This window comes from Macaca thibetana, chromosome 8 (assembly GCF_024542745.1).
Source record: "Macaca thibetana thibetana isolate TM-01 chromosome 8, ASM2454274v1, whole genome shotgun sequence".
Classification (NCBI taxonomy): Eukaryota; Metazoa; Chordata; class Mammalia; order Primates; family Cercopithecidae; genus Macaca; species Macaca thibetana.
In genome coordinates this window covers 12226398-12247390 of record NC_065585.1, presented here as the reverse complement: position 1 = coordinate 12247390, position 20993 = coordinate 12226398, and the positions used below count along the sequence as shown (strand labels likewise).

The following is a 20993-nucleotide window of genomic DNA, read 5'->3' as shown; positions in this document are numbered from 1 at the left end:
CTGAAGTCAGAAACAGCCTGGGCAGGGAACTTCTGGAACTGGCACCTCAAGAAGCTTGGGGGCTGTCCTGCCCGGGAGTTTTGGGTCTTATTCTCTGTGTCCTCAGATGGGGAGAAGGACCGTGGTTGCAGGATCTCAGTGTCATGGTTCCATCCTCACTGGGGCCCTTCAGGAATCTGTGGAGGTGTTGACTTGTTTATTTTTATTTCTAGTTTAAAAAATTTAGTGAATGTCAAATATTGAAATATATATCCCATCAATATATAGAATGTTGAACTATATTGTTAAATATTAAAATATATTGTTATCAGTTTTTAACCTTTTATTTCTCCAATCTGCTCAAGTCACAGGACATTACAGTCATTTTTAAATTTATGTGAGCAAGTGGGTTAGACTATCTGTGAATTTCTTTTCAGGGCAGGAAATAGAGACATTGCAAAATACTTATTACAAATTGGGGTGGTGGGTATGGCAGAGTTGCAAAATACTGTGCTAAATGATTCTGAGTTTGCCGCAGTTGCCTTTCTTTTGATGTTCTTATTCTTTCTTTATTTTTATTTTCTAATCTCTAAGCAACATTTTGGAACTGCAGGGAAATTTAATTAGGTCTGGTGATACTTCTGGTTGGTATTTGTTAAGAGATGGGAGGAGCCTCAGAAGCAGGGGTGGGAGGGAAGAGTCTCTCCACTCTCTTTGCGGGGGCTGCTTTCTAGTTTTGTCCGTACTCCCTCCTGCCCTGAACCTGTGCTGTGCCCAAGGCTCTTACCACACACCGTTTCCCCCAAGTCCTGTTTTGCTCCCCTCTGCATGGGGCCCTGCTTCGTCCTCATCTTTGTGACTCTCAGCTGCTATCACCATGCAGGATACACAGTAGGTGCTCTGTAGATATGTATGAGTGCAACTGCCTGCCCTGTGCTTTTGAAATAAGGAGAGAAGTGAAGGGTCCACCTTAAGTCAGACAAAATCAACATTCAACTTCCAGGTCTAGGAGTGGTCTGCACTGAGACCCAGGACACAGACCGGTGTGGTCTCCTCCAGGAACACGTCTAGAGCACAGCTCCTTTAGCGCTTAGGAAGACTCTATGTGGCTTGGCCATGTGGGACTCCATGATATAGCTCCTGTGTACAGATTACCTGTTCAAAGGTGCTTTTCACATCCCTTATCCCATTTTTTGCCTCCCAGCAATGCAGGTAAATAGATAGAGGTCTCCTATCTCCCCATTTTTCAGATGGCAGAGCTCAGGCTCAGAGAGGTTCATGAACATGTCCAAAGTCACACAGTTAGTAAGTGGAGCAGCCAGGATTTAACCCGGAGTGCTGCTGGTGAAACCCTGTGCTTTACAGCTGTAAGGGCTTCAGAAGAAGACAGGAGGAAGGCTCCAGAAGGTCATTTAGTGACCTTCTTGAATGAAGAAAGAAAAAAGATAAGTATGTCCAAACGAAGAGCTTTGGCCTCCTCTTCTTATAAGGGAGCAGTTCTTCATTGGCTGAGTTGTTTTTAAGACTGGGGAGCTAACATTTGTAAAGGCTTCATCGTGGGTTTGGTAGGTGCTCACCTACTCTTCTGACCTCACTGGCCTTTGGGATTGGGCTGGAAGTCTAGGAAGATTCCTAATTCTTGCCGGGCGTGGCAGGCCACTTCTGCCCCATGCAGGTGCAGATGGGATGGGCAGTGGTGGGACAGCCAGCATTGGTCTTTTCCAATTCTACAGCAGGGCAAGGGAATTTGGGCAAAGCTGAGCGATTTAATATAGTTGGTAATTTGGGACATTGCCCAATTAAAGGGACCAGGCTCCTGGTCATGTGATCAGGAACCAAGAAACACCATTCATTTAAACACAGGAGAGTGGAATAGTCCTGGGGTCCTGGAGTTGAGGCCAGAGGCTGACCATGCTCAGTGCACCGGGAGGATAGTGTTAATATGAGACTCCCAAACCTCTTCCTGCTGACTCACTGCAGACCGTGATGGAGAGGCAGGGGGCAGATAGACAGATTTGAATGGCAGCTCCACCACTCACTTGCCAGGTGACCTTGGGCTGGTCCCCTAATCTCTCTGGATGTCAGTGTCCAGGAGATAGTAGCTATTTGAGTCATTATTAGCACTAATTAAGACAATCTCTGTAAACTGTTGAGCACTGGAATTACTAATACACTTAATAAGTACATATTATTACTATTTTTGCTGGTATTACTTAGGGGCTGGACTTGCACAGATGCCAAGTTGCCTCTCTCTGTATCCAATGTCATATTCATGGAAAATCCTGCCTCCGGTGGGCATTAGCCTGGTAGCTCAGAGCACAACACTTGCTGGTGTTGAGCTTTGGGTGGCAAAGTTAAGCTCTCTAGGCTTCAGGGGCCTCATCTGCAGGACATGGCTGATAACAGTCCAGCCCCACAGAGTTGCTGTGAAGATGGAGTCAATGCCTGGGAGGCCCTTGGGCAGTCCTGGCATACCGAAGACAGGCAGTGCTTGCAAGCTCTTGTAAGATGGCAGGTGGGAGCGAGCAGGTCTGGCTTCTAGTCCAATCACCAACCCATGTCCCCAGGTGAGCCACTTAGCTCCCTTGAGCCTCTGTTTTCCTCATCTCTAAAACAGCAATAAGGGCTCCCAGTGGTATAATTTTGGAAGGATTTCATGAAATTAAAGATGTGAAGTGTACTCGCTGAGGCTGGGCCCACTGTGGGTATTCAGTTAATTTTGGTTTCTGTACTTCTTCCTTCTCTCCTTAGCCACTCTTCCCTGGCTGTGAGGGCCAGCTGGGTTGTTCCACAACCAGGGAGTCACTTCATTTCAGTGACGTGGGGAATAAGGCTGTGGGAAAACAGGTCTGCTGGGGAGGGTAGGAGTCCTGGTAAGAGAAGCGTCAGTGTCCTAGGTGACGTTTGTGACCCCAGGAGGAAAACCCCTTTCTAGTCAAATCAGATTGCTCACTGGCCCACTTCCAAAAGGCAAGGGAGAGTAAAAAAATTGAAAATAGGAAAACCACAGGTGCAGACCATTCCTGTGGGATAAGAGGGGAAACCTGTATTCGCTGAGATGGGAAGGATGCTTACACGCTCATTGACGCCCCACTTCTTACCTATGTACACACATGCATCTAGCACACTGGTAGAGGACGTGGATTCTGGGGCAAAGATAATGGGGTTCAAATCCTGATTTTTCTGTTTACTAGCTGTCTGACCATAGAAGAGGCATTCAGCCTCTGTGTACCTCAGAATTGGTGTCCGTATAGGGATAATGGGACCTATCCCATAGGGTTGTGGGGAACATTATATGAACTGATATTAGTACAGCTCTTAATGGTGTACCTGCCACGTACTACACATCCCGTAGTAGTTTTTAAGTAAATACTCCTACTAGGAGGTAGGCATTATTGCCATCTTCATCATTTAATGGGCGAGGAAACGGTCACAGACGCACTAATTAATTTGCTCTAGGGCCCTGAACTAGCGAATATTAGAGCCAGGATTCACAGCCTGCAGGCTGGTCCAGAGCTCACAGGTAAACTCTTGCCATCCCACTTACACTCGGGACTTGGTAAAAGACAACTCAGGAAGCCCACTGCAAATCGCAGTGCAAAATCTTGGCCAGGGACCATTGCCCTTATCACAAAAAAGCCCAGGTTTGGTTCTGGAGATCAAAATAGGTTATTCTTCCTCTTTGAAGCCCCTGAATACCCTCATATTCCTTACAGACTGCAGATTTTAAGGCATATACTGGTCAAAAGACTCTGCCTGAGTCTGATAATGAACGAAATATCTAATTGGTGTGAAATTGTCACACTGAGTATTTTGCTCTTTAATTTACTCATTTTCCCATTTACTTAACTCATACTCATTGAGCTGTGTCTGGGGCGGCTGTGTGCCTTGGCCTGGGTGAGCAGAGGAGAGGTGCCCTCTTTTTCCCTGTGGACTCAACCCATGGGGTGACCAGCGTGCCACTGATTAGAGGTTCTAACAATTGACAAAAGGAAGGTCTGTACCCGGTGGCCTGGGAATTCAAAACAAAGAAGACCTAAGTCTGCCTGGGAGAACCACGACAGTGTTAGAAAACGGAACGTGTTGAGTTGATATTTGAGGGTCAAAAAGGAATCTTCCAGACAGGAGCAGGCAGAAGGAAGGCTTGGAGGTGTGTTCAGGGAGTAATAGATATTCCTGGAGGCATTGGGGAGCTGGAGGAGATGAGAGGGAAGAGGAAGGCAGGCTCAGCCTGCACACGAGGGAGTTGAGAGCTGATATTGGGCTCTGGCATAATTTCTCTGCCAGCAGCGGGGACTGGGTGGGACGTGGGAGCAGAAAGGCAGGAGGTGAGGCCTAAATGCAGAAATCTGGCATAGAGTGTTTGCTGGTAGTTCAGGCAGAAGATGAAGGATGTCTAAATGAGGGTGCTGGCGGTGGGAACGAAGAGATGTGGAGCAGGTGTGAACCGTGACCAAGACAGAGGAGATGAACCCTGCAGGAAGGCCACTGGGTTGCTGGCTTGGAATGGCTGGGTGGCTGGTGGTACTGCTCCTTGTGCCTGGGGCACTGAGGCAGGGGCAGCAGATACTAAGTTCAGGCCTGGACGGTGAGCTTTGAGCTTTAGGTGGTAACTAATTGGCTTTAGAGATGAGAAGAAGCTCAAGAATGCCTGAGCTGGACATGAAGCTACATGAGGCATTCATGCTTAAGTGTCTGTTAAGACTGAGAGCAGATGGGCTCATTCAAGTAGAGGGCAGGACAGAGAGGAAGGGGAGCAGGCCCAGGCCAGGCCCTGAGAGCTTGACAGGTCCAGGGAAGGGGAGAGGAGGAGGGCCCAGTGTGAGTGAGAAGAAGACGCCCACAAACAGGCGTGCTCAGTCCTCCCGAGGCTGGGCAGGTGCCCACCATGGCTCCACTTTCCTTCTCCCAGGCCCGCGGTGTCCGCTGCCGTTCAACACGCTGGAGGTGGTTGGTGGAACAATCCTGTGTGAGACAGCCTCGGGCCCCACAGGGGCTGCCATCCAGCAGTGCCAATTGCTGTGCCGCCAGGGCTCCCGGAGCGTGTTTCCAAGGGGGCCATTGATATGTAGCCTGGAGAGCAGACGCTGGGAGTCACAGCTGCCTCAGCCCCGGGCCTGCCAACGTGAGTGGCCTCAGGGCGTCTATCCTGCACCCTGCTCCCTCTCAGGGCTAGGGCTGGGACTGAGATGTGGAGGCGTGGTTGCTCCATTTTCCCACCTGAATGTAGCATGTTCATGGTAAGCCAGGTGGCACCAAGAGGTGAGAGAGAGTCCCATGGAGCATTTGCTTCTAGAAGGAGCAGATGTCCTTCACAGACCGACCCCTGGAATTAGGCTTTCTTTGTGCCTTCTCTGGAACCATCTGCTCCTTGAGAGAATTGGCATCCTTCCAACTTTCTCGGGATGTCCTGGATTCAGGTAAAATACTGGGCAGGTCAGTGCTCCAACAGCTGTTTAGGTGGCTGACATGCTCAGAGCTGCTCTCCCAGCCTCTAGTGACCCTGCGCCATCAGCCTCTCCCCAAGACCACCTGGACTTCCAGGGCTAATGCCTGGCTTAGCAGGGGGCCCTGGACTCTGCTCCAAGTAGGGCATCATCCTGATTGCTGGAACCTGTGTAAGTTTCGGCCCTCTTTCCCAGTGCTCTGACCAGAGCTCCTTTTGCCTTGTCACACACTGAACCCACTCTGGGACCTGGCACTTGGTCCACCCAGTGCAGTGGGAAGGGAATCTGGGAGGGAGACCAAGATCCTGGGACTGTCAACCCTAATGTTCTCCAGAATTCTTAACATGAGGTCTTAACATGAGGGAATCTGGGAGGGAGACCAAGATCCTGGGATTGTCACAAGGCTCTGGGTGGATGCCAGAGTGTCAGGGAGAACATTTGTTGCAAAGCACTCTGGGCTATAGAGGGTGCCTATCCAGAAAATTCAAAATGTGATTTGGATAAATAATGGCCTGTCACTTTGGCTATGCTGAAATCGAGACCAGGATGGTCACAATTGACCCTAGAGCAAAGGACTTTGGGGAAAAGAGGCACAAACCTTGAGCTCCTGAAGTTGAATGCAGGCCGCTGTGCATGATTGTTCAGGCTGTGCACTGAACAGCCTTAGAGAATGCCATTCACTCCCATCAACTATGATGTCTGTTCTTAACCTGAAAAACCATATAGAGTGGCCCTGTCTGTATGCAAGATGTCATGGAAGATTTTCCAAGGAGAATGTCCAGGACCCCAAAATGTAAAGCACCCTGGTTTGGAGGATGAGGCAGGACTGAGCTTTCTGTGAGGATGCACAGTAATTTCAGAGACAAGTTGTTATGCTGGAAAGTACTTAGACTCAGAATGACAATGCGAATGGCAGTGCTTGTGTGTTTCCAGCTAAATGAGGAAGGGTTATTTTTGCAGGGGAAAACCTAAATAAAGAAAATAACTCCTTAGGACTGTTGCCTCTGTCTGCTGACCTCTGGTGCTTGCCTGCAGGGCCCCAGCTGTGGCAGACCATCCAGACCCAAGGGCACTTTCAGCTCCAGCTCCCGCCAGGCAAGATGTGCAGTGCTGACTATGCGGGTTTGCTGCAGGCCTTCCAGGTTTTCATATTGGATGAGCTGACTGCCCGCGGCTTCTGCCAGATCCAGGTACGTGCCTGGCCTTCCCCACAGTGAGGGCTTGGACTGAACTCAGGGTTACCGTGTCAGAAAACCTGAGGGCTCACATTAACCTGAGGGTTTGAGTTCAACCCTCACTATTTTATCAATGTGCAGACTGATACCCAGAAATGGGAAGTAGTTTGGCCAAGGTGAATTACATAGCAGCAGAGGCAGAATCCATACCCATCTCATCATTGGCCATTCTTTCTACATAAAGATATCAAACATTTACTGAACACTTAATATGGGCATCCTGTGGTATAAATTAGCTAATGCAATCCTCATAGGGACTTTATTATTATTGCTATTGTGCATATGAGGAAAATGAAGACCAGAGAGCTGGAAGACTTGTTCCAGAGTCATACAACCAGGAGAAGGTAGGGCCAGGCTGGCTGACTTGATCACAGAGCTGTGATCACCATGTAGCACCTCCACCACCCATAGAGAAAGAGCTTGGGAACATGGGGCAGGAAGGCTAAAACCTCACGGTGTAGTCTGCGCACCACAGTGTTAGATGTGTTTCTTAACAAACCCGAGAGGAGGCATTATGGATCCTCCCCAGAAGAAGAGAATATTGGATGCCACCTGGAAAGGCATCCCACCGTATAAAATAGAATTTTTCAGCTGTGTAACATATGAGGGCTTTGGTTAGTTGAAGTCACAAGGGTTTAAAGAAGGAGTCTTTAAAGGTTACTCAGTTAAATAAATCATTTTTTCTGCTCAAAGTTTGTTAAATCTTCAGAGCAACTCATTTTTGGGACCTCATGTTAAGAGCTTTGGAGAATATTAGGGTTGAGCATCATGTAAATTATTCAAAAAATAAAAAAAGAATTTTGGAGAACACACTTTTTACAAAACAATACACAGAGATTACTGATGTTAAAACAAACAGAGGCATGAATAGACTTTGTCCTTTTATTCAAGGAAATACACTCACAACAGTGTCAGTGATGCCTATTCATTATTGGGTGCCGTATTTGTGGTGCCGTGCTAGAAGCTCTACATTCTTTGCCTGTAATCATCACAGCACCCTGCTTGGTGGGTATCAGTAGCCTTCAATTTACAAGTGAATTAACTAAACATAAGGTGAGTTAGTTGTCCAAGATTTCTCATCCCTTAATAAGTCCCGGTCTATCTAGACCAAATTCATTGATTCATTTATTCATTCATTCATTGACTCATTTCTACATTTAACAGATATTTGAGTGCCTATTACAGGCTAGGCACATATTTAGGCACTGAGGATAACTGAAGGTAAATAAAGCCAATACTAGTTAAAGTGGTTAGGACAGATTTTAATCAGGAATATATTATTGCAGTGGAGAAAAGAGTTCATCATGAACTGAACGCAACCTCAGTTTGTGCAGAGGTGACTGGGCATTTTAAAAGGAGAATGAGGGAATAGGGGTGGTAAACAGGGGGTTCAGTAGCATCAGGAAAGCGAAAGATTTAAAAAAAGCAGGAAAGGGAATTAGTCCATGTAAAACCCATCTGGGTTTGCTAACTGGTACTATTGCAGCCTCCCACAGAGGCTGGAGACAGGGGCCCCATCTTCAAGTGTTTGCTGGAACTAACAGTGAATTCTCTTGGCAGTCTTAAGTTTTCTAGACAGGCACTTTAAGAGGGGCTAGGGTCTTCCCAGGGGTCTGGCCTTGAGCTGTTAGAAACAATGTTAGTGCTTGTTCAAGTCTTTTGAGGTCAAGGCTGAGGTCTAGTAAGAGGGCTCAGAGGAGCCCGGCTAGAGTTTGGTTCACGACAGAGTCTTCAGGATGCAGCAGTGAACGAGATCACCTCTTTGTTCTTTGGGGAGATGGCACTAAACAAGTACCTGTCAGGGAAGGGTAACAGCTAAGAGGGGAAATAAGGCAGGCTGGGCCTTGCTTGAGAGGGAAGATGGTGAGATGAGAGGGGTTTTACATAGAAAGGTCAGGAAGAGGCCTCCAAGAGGTGCTATTGGAAGGGACGGGAGTGAAGTAAGGCTGAGGGCCTGTGAGTTCTGGGGGAGAGGAACCCCTGCAGAGGAAATAGAAGGTCAGAGTTTCTGTGATGGGTACATACTTAGTGTGAGCCATAAAATTGAGGGAACCAGTATGGGTGAGCAGAGCAAAAGAGGGAACTGCAAATTGGGGTGTGCATGTTGAAAATGGCTCAAGGCCTTGTTGGCTGTGGCTAAGATGGTGAGTTTTATTCTGCATGTGATGGGACATCACTGAAGTTGAGAAAGTGACAGGATGATTGGAGTTTTACAGTTTTCTTCAGCTACTGTATAGAGGGTAGACTTTGAGGGGTTCAGGGTAGGAGCAGGGGTCCTCACTGAAGCCTGGGGCCAGGCAGCAGTGCAGAACATGAGAAGCAGCAGGAATCTTGACATATTGGGACCACAGAGCCCACAGGACTGGGTAGTAGGTGATGCATCATGGGAAGATGGAGGTGTTGAAGATGACTAAGTTTTGGATGCAGGGAATGACTGAAGACATGTGTTTTCAACACGGGGAAATTAAATCCCATGCAGAAAGGAGTAAAATGTTCTGTAATTCAGGGGATTGGAGAGCTGAGGACCATGCTGAAGACAGAGATAAGGTCAGGAGGAAGTCGGGCAGGGACCTAGTCCTAATGGCTTCCTAAACAAGGTGTCAGGGTATGACCATGAGACAGAGAGCTTCTAAGGTCAGAGCTTCTAAGAAGGGAGTCATATTCTTCAGAAGGAAGAGATGATACATAGACTTTCAAGTCAGATAGATCTGGCTCCAAACCTTGGCTCCAGCACTCCTACCAGTGTGACCTGGGCCTTTCCCAGGTTTGGCAAGTCTCAGTCAGTCATCTGTGAAATGGGGTTAGGAAAACCCACCTTGGAGGGTCAGGTTAAGTGAGATAACATACAGATCCAAAGCTCTTTCTCTTTACCCTCTATTGAGAGCTAAGGAGGTTGTTAGTGGAGTTTTGAATCCCAGCTGTACCACCTACTGGCTGTGGGATCTTAGGCAGTTTCTCAGTCTCTCAGAGGCAAATTCTCCATCTGGAATGTGGGGTAATGAGAGTCCCAACTTCATAGACTTGTTTTGGAGATTAAACTGGCTAATATGTTTAAAACACTTCACACAGGGCCTGATGAATAAAACATGTTCAAAAATCGTGCCACAGTGCCTTCTGAGAATACTTCTGGGAATAAGCCCCTGGCACACAGCAGGCTCTCATTAAATGACAACTATATGAACACCCCACATCCATATTTTCACCTTCACCAGGGGTGTGGCACTGGGTATGACACGTAGTAAGGTCTGGGTGCCATGGCCGTTGGGATGGATGGCATGCTGACATTCAGGCTTCGCATGCATTGGGCCCCCGGGGCCGACTTTCAGGGCACTGTCTGCATTCTGAAGAAGGTAGGTGAGGCCTTTTGTGGTGAAGACTGAGGGCCAGGGCCACATCAACTCTGAATTACTCATTGGTGACAGAGTTCACTTTCCTTCTAGAACCCTCCATTCACTCTCTAGGCACCCAAGTTTTGATAAACTGACTTCCCTTTGGGCTTTATATAAACTTTCTTGGAATTTACGTTTTGCCATCTTCTGAATTCTTGTGTCCCCCCGAAATTCATATCCAAACCATAATCCCCAACATAGTATTAGAGGATTTTGTGTTGGGTCATGAGGGTGCAGCCCTCATGAATGGGGTTAGTGTCCTTATAAAAGAGACCCCAGAGAGATCCTTGCCCCTTCCACCATGTGAGAACACAGTGAGAAGACAGACATTTATGAAGAGAACCTTCACCACATATGACTGGCATCTTGATCTTGGACTTCTCAGCCTCCAGAAGTATGAGAAATAAAGTTCTGTTGTAGACACCCAGTCTGTGGTATTTCATTATAGTCATCCAAATGCACTAAGATACCCTTTGAAAGAGGCTGATATGAAGAGGGAGAGATGTAGCTTGTGTTCAACCCTGGACCAAAGCCTGGCACTGTCATTGGGCTAACAGGTCTCTCAACCGTCCGTCTTTCTCCCCAACCTTGAGGAGCCTGCAGTACATCACTCACAGACATTCAGGGGGCACAACTCAGCCACACTTAGGCTGGGAGGAGAGACCAGGCTGCATAGTCAACATTGAGGAGCTGGTGGATGCTGTAGGGGTTCAGAGGTGTCCCACTGAATGTATGTATGGTGAAGACATTTGCAGAGTTGGCTAAAGTTGTTTCACCAGTGAAATATGGTGACTGGGCTTTGGATGCATGGAGTCCTGCTCTTCCTCCACTTATACCTCTGTACACCATGTGACCAGGGCAGGTTATTTAACTTCTCTGAATCTTGTTTTCCTCAGGTGTGGAAAAGGGGGTCACATTCCTTGACCCCCTGAAGTAGGGTTGGAGAAGGATTGAAGGAAGTAACATAAGCCAAGTTCTGGTTCCTGGTGTGGACCCAACAAAACTAGCTTTCTACTCTGTGTTCTTGAGCTGAAAGTGTCTGTCTTCTTGTAGGTGAAGACTTTTGGCACCCCGGTTTCCGTTCCTGTCTGCGACAACTCCTCTGTGCAGGTGGGATGTCTGACCAGGGAGTATTTAGGAGTGAATGTTACATGGAAATCGCGGCTTGAGGACATCCCAGTGGCCTCTCTTCCTGACTTACATGACATTGGTATGTTTTTCTGTGGTGGTACTTAGAATAAGCTATGCAGCCTCTCTGAGTCTCAGTTTTCTCTTCTGCCAAATGGAGCTAGTGAAGAAGCCCATGATGTCTTCCTGTGAAGATTATAGGGAGAGCTAATTATTTAAAAATATATAGTAATCGATAGAGTTCTTGCCAATCATTCACTAGAGTTAAATAATGTCAACAAAGAGCCTGGTTCTGTGTCATGAACATCTTCTAATACTTACCTTGATTTTCTGCATGCAGAAAGGTGAAACAGAATGTGTGAAGGGGACAGCAGTGTGGGCTGGGGAAGTCTTTATTGGTTTTTAACTTATGTCTCGTCCACTTTCAATTGTAAAGCGTTTCAGACCACTTATACCATTTAAAACAGGGCAGTGATGATATGGATGAGTCAACAGAGGAGAGAGAGAAGAAGAATGGATTTTATGATAGCTACTGTGGGCATGTGCCATGTTCAGCTCTGAGCTTTCTGGCAGGGTGGGAAAGAGCCCGCACATTTATGGCAAGAGAATGAGAGGCAACTCCATTTTCTCTTCCACCATCTGGCGGCCAAACATCCAGGGGCGGGATTGGCTGGAGTTTGCCCTCTGTTCTATGAGGAAGAACTTCTGGAAAATGTTGCCAGGAAGGAGACTGCATCTCTATCATTCACTAGTTCTCAGGATCATAATCCTCTAAATAATAATTCAGAAGCATTATTAATTCTCTGGGAGCCCCAGCACTGTGAATTAGGGGCCCCCTTCTATCTTTCTCCAAAGGGAGTCTGGATAATATGGGTATGTTGGGAGCTGCTAAAGCATGAGATGTTTATTGCTTGTTTCAATCTTGAGGCAGCGAGATTGGAGGCCATGGGCTGGCTCTACAGTAGCCTGTTACAGACAGAATGTTTGCTGTGTGCAGGGATCTGCCCCAGCTCCTGGCATGGTGTTTGCCTGCTTTCTTCCTAGGAACTACTTATCATTTGACAGCTGGAACCCTCTCAGTGTTTAGCTAAACACTGAGGCAGAAGGCCCCGTTGCCTCTTCAAGTCCTTGCTTTCTTTTTGAGTGGCCACTTCACACGCATTCTCTCCTAGGACCCTCACCTAGTGCAAAGAAAGCCATTCCCAAGCCATTTTTCAGATGGGAAAACTGAGGCTCAGTGATGTTCAGTGCCTCATTAAGGGTTGAGGCGGATGAGTATCTGGATCTTGCACCTTAGACTAGTGACTGAAGATGTGATCTCCTATGCCAATGTAGGTTGCATTGGTGCCACAGAAATGGCAGGAGCCAGAAGATCTGGACTGGAGTCCCTACTTGTGCTTCTGACTCCTGGGTGACCTTGAGTCAGTCCATCCCCTTCTCTGGGCCTCAGTTCCTCCCTCTATAAAATGAGACACCACATGATGCCTATGTCTCATTTCAGCCTGGATATTCTAGGCATCTCTGCCCCCTAGATCCTCCCTGGCCCTTACAGAGAACAGTGGGGGTGACCTCTACCTTATCCTGTGTCTTACAGAGAGAGCCTTGGTGGGCAAGGATCTCCTTGGGCGCTTCACAGATCTGATCCAGAGTGGCTCATTCCAGCTTCATCTGGATTCCAAGACATTCCCAGCAGACACCACCATCCGCTTCCTCCAAGGGGACCACTTTGGCACCTCTCCCAGGACATGGTTTGGGTGCTTGGAAGGATTCTACCAAGTCTTGACAAGTGAGGCCAGTCAGGACGGACTGGGATGTGGTAGGTCCACTCTCTCTCTGGACGTCTTCTGTGGAGCCGTGTAAGGCTTTGGGAAAGGCCACCTCAGCACTGGAGAGAGGCTACTCTGGACATCCAGGGCTGAGAATCATCCATGTAGTTAATGGATGGGCATTCATCAGCCCAGGGCTTTAAAACTCAGGGAAAGTGGTTCCTGATGGAGGTTCACTTGTATTGCTCTTGCTTTGCCTGTAAGTAGTTTGGGGGCCATTCCTAACGGGAATGCGATGCAGATTCCTTTAATGGAAGTTGTATTAATTTCCTGTTGCTACCATAGTAAATGACCAAAAATTTTGTGGCAGAAAACAATACAGATGTACTATCTTACAGTTCTATAGGTTTGAATTACAATGCAGGCATCACTGAGCTAAAACCCAGCTATTGGCAGGGCCCGCACCCCTCCTGGAGGCCCCTGGGGAAATCTGTTTCCTCACCTTTTCCACTTTCTTGAGGTTGTCCACATTTCTTGGCTGGTGGCTTCCAAAAAAACCAACAGTGTTTTTGCTTTCTGACCCCTCTTCCCTGGTCACATCTCCTCTGACTCTCTTTTACCTCCAAGGACCTTAGAACTACACACAGCTGCATGATTCAGGATATTCCCCTTATTCTGAGGTCAGCCAATTAGTGACCTTAATTCCATCTGCACTGGTAATTTCCCTCCTTTGCCATGTAACCTAACATATTCACAGACTCTGAGGACTGGGATATGGATATCTTTGGGGGGACCTTTGTCATGTCTACCACTGAAGATTCAAAGGTCTCCTGATGAAAAGCCTTCCTCCTGTGTGGGGTGAGATAGAAAGACATTTTTATGGAGCTAGAGAAAGAGAAGATGTTTCTCAGTTATTTTTTTTTCAATTATTTATATTGGTCGCAACACAAAAGTCAAATGACCTTTCCTTTTCTGAAATCTATGCCAAATTGTAAACTCCACATTGGATTTAAGATACAGCTAAATCCTAACATAGAAAACAGAAAGACAACCACTTCCCACTAGCATTTATGGAGAATTCAGCAGTTCAAATTCACCTGCACAAACATTTAACTCTTACAGTAACCCCTGGTGGCAGGTCCTTTCCTCATTTGACAAAGAAGCTGGGGTTCAGATTAAATGAGATTGGACATCTGTCATGCCTGGAGTGGGGCTGACACAGAGGAGGGACTCTAGCTCACCTAACTGGTTAATAGAGGGTGAGTAAGCCCAGGTCCTCTGGGACCAGAGCCTGTGATCTTTCTTTCCATTCTGTCAGAGCTGCCCAAACCAAGGGGACGAGAAATAGAAGCAGGAGTGGATGGTGACACTCCAGGGTGGGTGAAACAGGGTTGTGAAGAGGGAGAGTCACATAGAAAGCACCTGCCCCCATGTTGACAGACTATCGTGAAAAGCCCTTGGCTTCAACGCCTGATGCTGAACTAGTAGGGGTGAACATGTGTGTGTGGTGTGTGTATGAGTGTGTGAGTGTGTATGTGTGTTGGTGTATGCATGTATATGTGTGTGAGCACATGTACATACATGTGCATGCATGTATATGTGTATGGTGTGTGTATATGTGTGTGATGTACATATGTATGTGTGTGAGTGTGTTTGTGTTTTTGTCTGTATGAATGTGTATGATGTGTCTATGTGTGTATGTTGTGTGTGTGCATGTTGGGAGCAGGGGCTGCAGGAGCCTGCTCTCATAGCTGCCCCAGGTGATGTACCACGGGGGTCTGGAAGCAGCCCCAGGAGGTTTCTTGGCCTCAGGGGTGCCCTCTGTAGCCAGAGATGGAGGTAAAGGGAAGGCAGAGAACCTGCGTTGACTCTGTGTCTTCAAGGAAGTTCTACCCCTCTGGGTGTCTTCCTTTCCATCCCCCACAACACACAGGTAAAATAAAGGGGCTGGCCTAGAAACCTGGTCCCAAGTTTCCTTCTAGGAAGCTCAAATATCAGTTCCTGTCAACAAGGAGATGGGAGGGGCCGCTCAGCTCAACTTTGCCTGAAGGGGAAAGAGTAGGGCCTGGGAATCAGCAACTGGCATCAGGGCACGGGGCTTCCTAGGGCCCCTGTGGGAGTCACAGGATGGGGCGCAGGGAAGAGACTGCATGGGAGACCTTGCCCAGGACACGCTTGGACTGGAACAGGACTCAGCAAACCTTCCCTATAAAGGGCCAGATGGCGATGTTTCAAGCATTGGGGGCCATACCGTCTCTGTCTCAGTGACTCAACTCAGCCATTGTGGGGAGAAGCGTATGGCTGTGTTCTAATAAAACTTTATTTACCAAAACAGAAGGTGAGCCGAATTTGGCTCATGGGCTGTGGTTTGCCAGTCCTGCTCTAGATAAACCTACACTCATCTTCCAGCTGCTGCAGTCTTTAACTGACTCCAAAGAACTTGTCAATCACACCACACAGCCCCATCCCCTTACTCCTAAGGGTTGGAAAGATCCAGAATGGAAGTCTCATAAGCAGTACCAAAAGCTCTGAATTTTCTTCAGCATCAGTTCTAGTACCTGTCCCTTACTGAGTTTTTGATATGTGTGTGGCCTTACTAGCATTTTGCCGTCCAGAGACTCAGGTGTTATTAATTCTGTCTTATGCACGAGGAACCGATGGGCCTATAGTGCTACACAGCATTAGGAAACTGCTCTGTGAAGTCAGGTGGACTCGGGTTCGAGTCCTGACTCCAACACTTTCTTATTGTGGATCCTGGAGAAAGTCCATTGTTCTCACTAGGCATCTTCTGAAAAATAGGGATAATAATACCTATTGCATGGGGTAATACCTATTGTTGTTTAGATAGCATGAAATAATGCAGAGCACAGCACTTAGTAAACTCCTGGCAAATGGTTTGTTGTGAAAATTGGCAGTGCTGAGATCTAAATCCAGCTCTGTCTGCCTCCAAGTTCTTTGTTCTGTCTTCTGCCTCACACATCTCCCTTCTCAACAAGGAGGTTCTTGGTGAAATCACACCGTCTCATTCTTATATCTATTCTTATTGGCACTTTTCCCTCAAAAACACAGCTGTGATGTTACAAGGCAGAGCACTGTCCTGTGGCAATAAAGCAGATTTCTCTGTGTCATCCTGGGGGAGGGCTAATAGGATGGCCCCTTCGGAGGGCAGTGACTCAGAGGGCTGGTAGGAAAGTCCATCCCTCGTGACTCAATGTAGGCACAGCAGCCTTGTTCCAGGGAATTGGCAATGGCCAGGGAGCAGAGACTGTGTTTGCGTCCCTGATGGAGTCACTTTTGTTCACCCTCTTGCCTCAAGCCAGCTATATGGATTCTCCTTGAAATTACCTGCTGGCAAACTTCATAGCAGATTAGTTTATGAAGGAGAATAACTGATAAATTATCTATATTTTTTCATATTCTATTCTGGATGATATTAACTTTCACTCATTCACTATAATTTCTTCTAATAGAGCTGGTTCCCTATGGATTTTTTTCCTGAACCAATTATGCCTGCCTGCCTGCCTTCCTTTCTCCCTTCGTTCCTTCCCTCCCTCCCTTCCTCCCTCCCTCCCTCGCTCCTTCCTTCTTTCCCTCCCTCCCTCTCTCCTTCCTTCCTTCCTTCCTTCCTTCCTTCCTTCCTTCCTTCCTTCCTTCCTTCCTTCCTTCCTTCCTTCCTTCCTCCCTTACTTCCTTTTTTTCTTCTTTCCTGTCATTCATCCAAACTTTCAAAATATTATATGCCATGTTACACACTCAGGGAGAGGCAAAAAACAAAGCTCCACTCTCAAGGCAGTCACAGCCTGGTTGGGGAGAGGTCAGTGAGTATTCAGCTGGTCATCCTGTGAAGAAGCCTGTTACATCCCAGCCAGGGTGGTCAGGGAAGGTGTGCTGGGGTAGGAAATGCTGGCGGAAGTCTTGAAAGGTGAGGAATCGTTGCTCAGGCAAGAGCAGACAGAAGGTAGTGCATGTTTGTACACGTGTGTGCGTGTGTGTGTGTGTGTGTACCTGTGCTGAGGGTGCTAAAGTGAGGAAGAACATTCCAGAAAGATTGGTATAAATGCAGGGAGTCGAGAAGTTGCAGACTCTTTGGAAACAGTGCTCATAATTTATACAGCTGGGGAATGGGGTGCGTGGGGAATGTGAGAGGAGGTGGGGCCAGAGAGACAGGGACAGGCCAGGAGAGGCCTTGGAGCACAGCAAGGGGAGTGGGCTGGAGATGGGACTATGGAAGAATATTAAGTTGGAGAGTGAAAGGACCAGGTGTGGGCTGAGCCACCTTCTGAAGGGATGAAGGACCTTTACGGTTCTTCACAGATGTTTTTCTTCAGCAGAAATGCGACTGTCACTATTGGGGGGTTTGTGGACAAGGGTTGGCAGGAGGGGTGGCTTGACCCTAAAGCTTTGTGAGACTCTCAAACTCAAATAGGTATAACTGTCTTATTTTATTAGGCTGGTGCAAAAGTAATTACGGTTTTTGCAATTTATTTTAATTGCAAAATAAATATATAAATAAATAAATAAATAAATAAATAAATAGGCTAAAGGATTTTCCAGTGATTTCAAGGGATTTAACTGATGGTCAGCACCTATTGGTGGCAGTGGACCCAATGGTCTTAAGAGAGCCCCTTCTCCTGAGGGAAGGTTGACAGTAAGGCAGCTGTGGTCTCGTTCTGACTTAGAAACGTGCTCTTTTGGGTGGAAAAGACTTGACGTCAGAGATGGAGAGAACCGGTGGGAGGAAACAGCGCGTGCATTCCCTGAGCACAGACAAGAGTTTGGGACCTGCGGGGTTTGCAGTAGAAGTTAAGTCCCAGCTCTCTCATTTCTGCTAGTTCCCCGCACCTCGGCTTTTGGAGGCTGGGCAATGTAGGCTGGCCGAAAGGCTTTTGTTTTCTTTCAGTGGTGAATTTGGAGGCCACTTGAAAAAAGGCCACAGTTCTGGGGTTGAAATGCTAGAGATAATCATCACCAACTTGACTCATAGAAGTAATGAAACTCCACTCTCGGAAGGAGGATATTAATTGCTCTGGGCAGACCAAAAAACACACTGTTCAGTTTCCAAAATGTGGCTCGAGTTTCTAATTTACTCAGAAATGCCAGCTACACACGCAGACCAGAGATAGTAGTTGCTAAATCAACATTGGCTCCATCTCAGCACGTCCCACTCAGTGGTACTGACTTCTCTGCCAGAGGGAGGTGGCTGGATTGGTAGAAGGAACAAAGACTTTGGTTTGGAGATGAGTGAATGGAGCTCAGATCTCACCCCTGACACCTCACTGCTTGGCCAACCTTAACCTTGAGCCTCAGTTCTCTCTAGCCTGATATGGAGATGATAACTTCCTCATACGGTTGTGAGAACAACACATTAAAACTTCTGCACTGCGCTTGGCATATTCTATAATTTTAATTTCCCACTGCCCTTTGCTGAAAAGCATACTAGGAAGTCATGCATGGATGTCTGAGGCTCTGCTTTCTCAACTGTGAAATGGGGATGAAATACAGACTTTCCATGGGAGAGATGTATTAATGTATGTAACAGGGCGATAGACTAAGTGCTGCCAATAGTGGCCGGAATTTTAGCTTCCACCTTTTACTGGGTAAAAGCTCACTTCTTCTGGAAGTTATTGGCAAACTCTCAAGAACACGACTCTGAACCAAGAAACAAAGTAAAACAACCCCCCACTTTATTTTACCCATATTTGAAATCCCTGTCTGACCCTGTCTTCTCCTACTAGCATGTCACTTCCTGGACAGCAGGAAGCTCGCCTGACTTCCTCACAGCTGCTTCCCTGCTTCTTAGAGTCTGACACACAGTAGGTTCTCAGTGGACGTTTGTTAAATGAATGAGCTCTTGAACTGGTTTGAGGATTTCCTGTACCCTGTGTGTTCCGGGATTGTAACTGTGAAGCATGTGTCTTGATTTTTAACATCATTTCTCTGTTTGTTTTTTTCTAGTTAAGTGTCCTGAAGGAAGCTATTCCCAAGATGAGGAATGCATTCCTTGTCCAGTCGGATTCTACCAAGAACAGGCGGGGAGCTTGGCCTGTGTCCCATGTCCTGCGGGTAGAATGACCATTTCTGCCGGAGCTTTCAGCCAGACTCACTGTAAGTTCTGTGGGGTGCTTCTTTGAAAGAGAAGACCTGCAATGAAATGGAACACAACAGGATTTCCCAATCTCTGCACTATTGACATTTTGGGACAGATGATTCTTTGTGCAGGGTTGGCCTGTGCCTGGTAGGATATTTAGTAGCATCAGTAGTTCTCAGATGCCAGTAGCACCCCTCCCTAAATTGTGACAGTCAAACATGTCTCCAGACATTGCCAAATGTCTCTTGGGTGGAAATGGCAGGGAGAGCAAAATTACCCAGCTGTGAGAACTATTGAGTACACAACATAGTAATCAAAGGGGTCACCGTCTTTGAATACTTACCCACTGCCAGGCTCTGGGTGGGGCATTTTACCTGTGTTGCCTCATTCAATACTCCCAATACCTCTTCCAGTATTAGTAGCCCAACTTTTACAGATAAGAAAGCTAAGCCTCCAAGAAAAGAAACTTAGTCAAAGTCACTCAGCTAATGGATGATGTAACTGGTCTTTGATCTTGGTTTTATCTGATTCTGAAACTTCTGATTTTTGTAAGTCAACCTTATCAGATTGAAAAATGGAAGATATTTTCCACCTATAGTCATTACTGCTATGTAGCTCATCTTCCTTTTCTGTTGCATGAATTTGTCAGGACTGTATGTACGTGTGGCCTTCCCATATGTCACGTGATTTCACTCGACCTATTTACTTAATAGTCCCCTGGGTATTGTTGGGTTTTTTTTTTTTCCTAGCAAAGACCCATAATTTGCATCTGTTCTTGTTAGTCTGAAACTGTGTCAATGTGAGGGAAACTGTTGTGCTTACAATCTAAATGATTTCTAGAATTTTTAAACAAGTCATCAGAAAAGATCAAGATACTTTGCTCAGGGCAGTTTCTTGGTCAGGAAAGCAGTGGTGATAGAACAGTAATTCCAATAAAATAAAAGTAAAAGGAATTTTATGGGCTGGGAGTCAGGCATTCTTCCTGGAGAATAAACTCTTCACTGGGAAAATAGAGTGTCTTTGACATCTGAGCATCACCCTCAGTTTGTGCACAGTGACTTGAGTACTTGTAGTTTGAGATGACTTGAAGTGCTATCAAAATACCGAGAAGCACTTTCTTAAAAGAAGATTAATGTAGTGTGCTGAGCCTTGTTTACGGAGGGGATATGACAGAAATGTCAGGGAATAGAGGATGCAGGTTGAGGCTTGCGCCAGCCAGACCAGGTTTGATCACCACTGGCACTGTGACCTAGGCCAAGCCACCTTCCTCTTCTGAATGTCAGCTCCCTCATGTATCAGATGGAGTCAATGATACCTCACTCACAGAGTGGTAATAAAGGGTGTCTTAGGTTAGGCTGCTATTGCAAATTACCCTACATTGGGTTGCCTAAACAACACATTTATTTCACACAGTTCTACAGGCTGGAAGTCTGAGGTCAGGGTGCCCATATGATTGGGTTCTTGTTGAAGGCTCTCTTCCTGTTTATGTTCTCACATGGCCTTTGCTTAGTACATACACAGAGGAAGAGACAGAAAAATCTCCTATTCTCTTCTTTCTAATAACGGCATTAACCACATGCTGCACCCTCATGGCCTCATCTAAACCTAATTACTTTCCAAAAGCCTCACCTCGAAATACCATCACACTGGGGATTAGAGCTTCAATATATAAATTTGGTAGGAGAAGGACATAAACAATCAGTCTGTAGCAAAGTGAAATCAAAACGTTTAGCATAAACAATAAGCATTTATTCCCCACCCATTTTGGGGGTGAACATTGACTGCATTTTCATGCAGTATTAGAGGGCTGTGTTGAATCATTGCCATTCTCCCAAACACCTTCCCTGAGCAGTGAAATAGATTTTAGTGAATGGTTCTCTAGGATCAAGGTTGGAGTCTGTGCCAAGGATCTGTTCATACCTAAGAAACTTCTCTATGACTCATTAACTTGCATTGAATTA

General features: G+C 46.7%; 1 protein-coding gene across 1 annotated transcript in view; it reads left to right on the top strand.

Annotated features, from left to right (window-relative positions):
- The window catches only part of TG (thyroglobulin), a 273073-nt gene that overhangs the window by 34929 nt on the left and 217151 nt on the right, over positions 1-20993 (top strand). The window contains exons 17-21 of the mRNA XM_050800313.1: positions 4892-5104; positions 6462-6616; positions 11104-11260; positions 12773-12994; positions 18900-19049. Of these exons, the coding sequence (XP_050656270.1) occupies positions 4892-5104; positions 6462-6616; positions 11104-11260; positions 12773-12994; positions 18900-19049 (897 nt within the window). The remainder of the gene's footprint in view (positions 1-4891; positions 5105-6461; positions 6617-11103; positions 11261-12772; positions 12995-18899; positions 19050-20993) is intronic.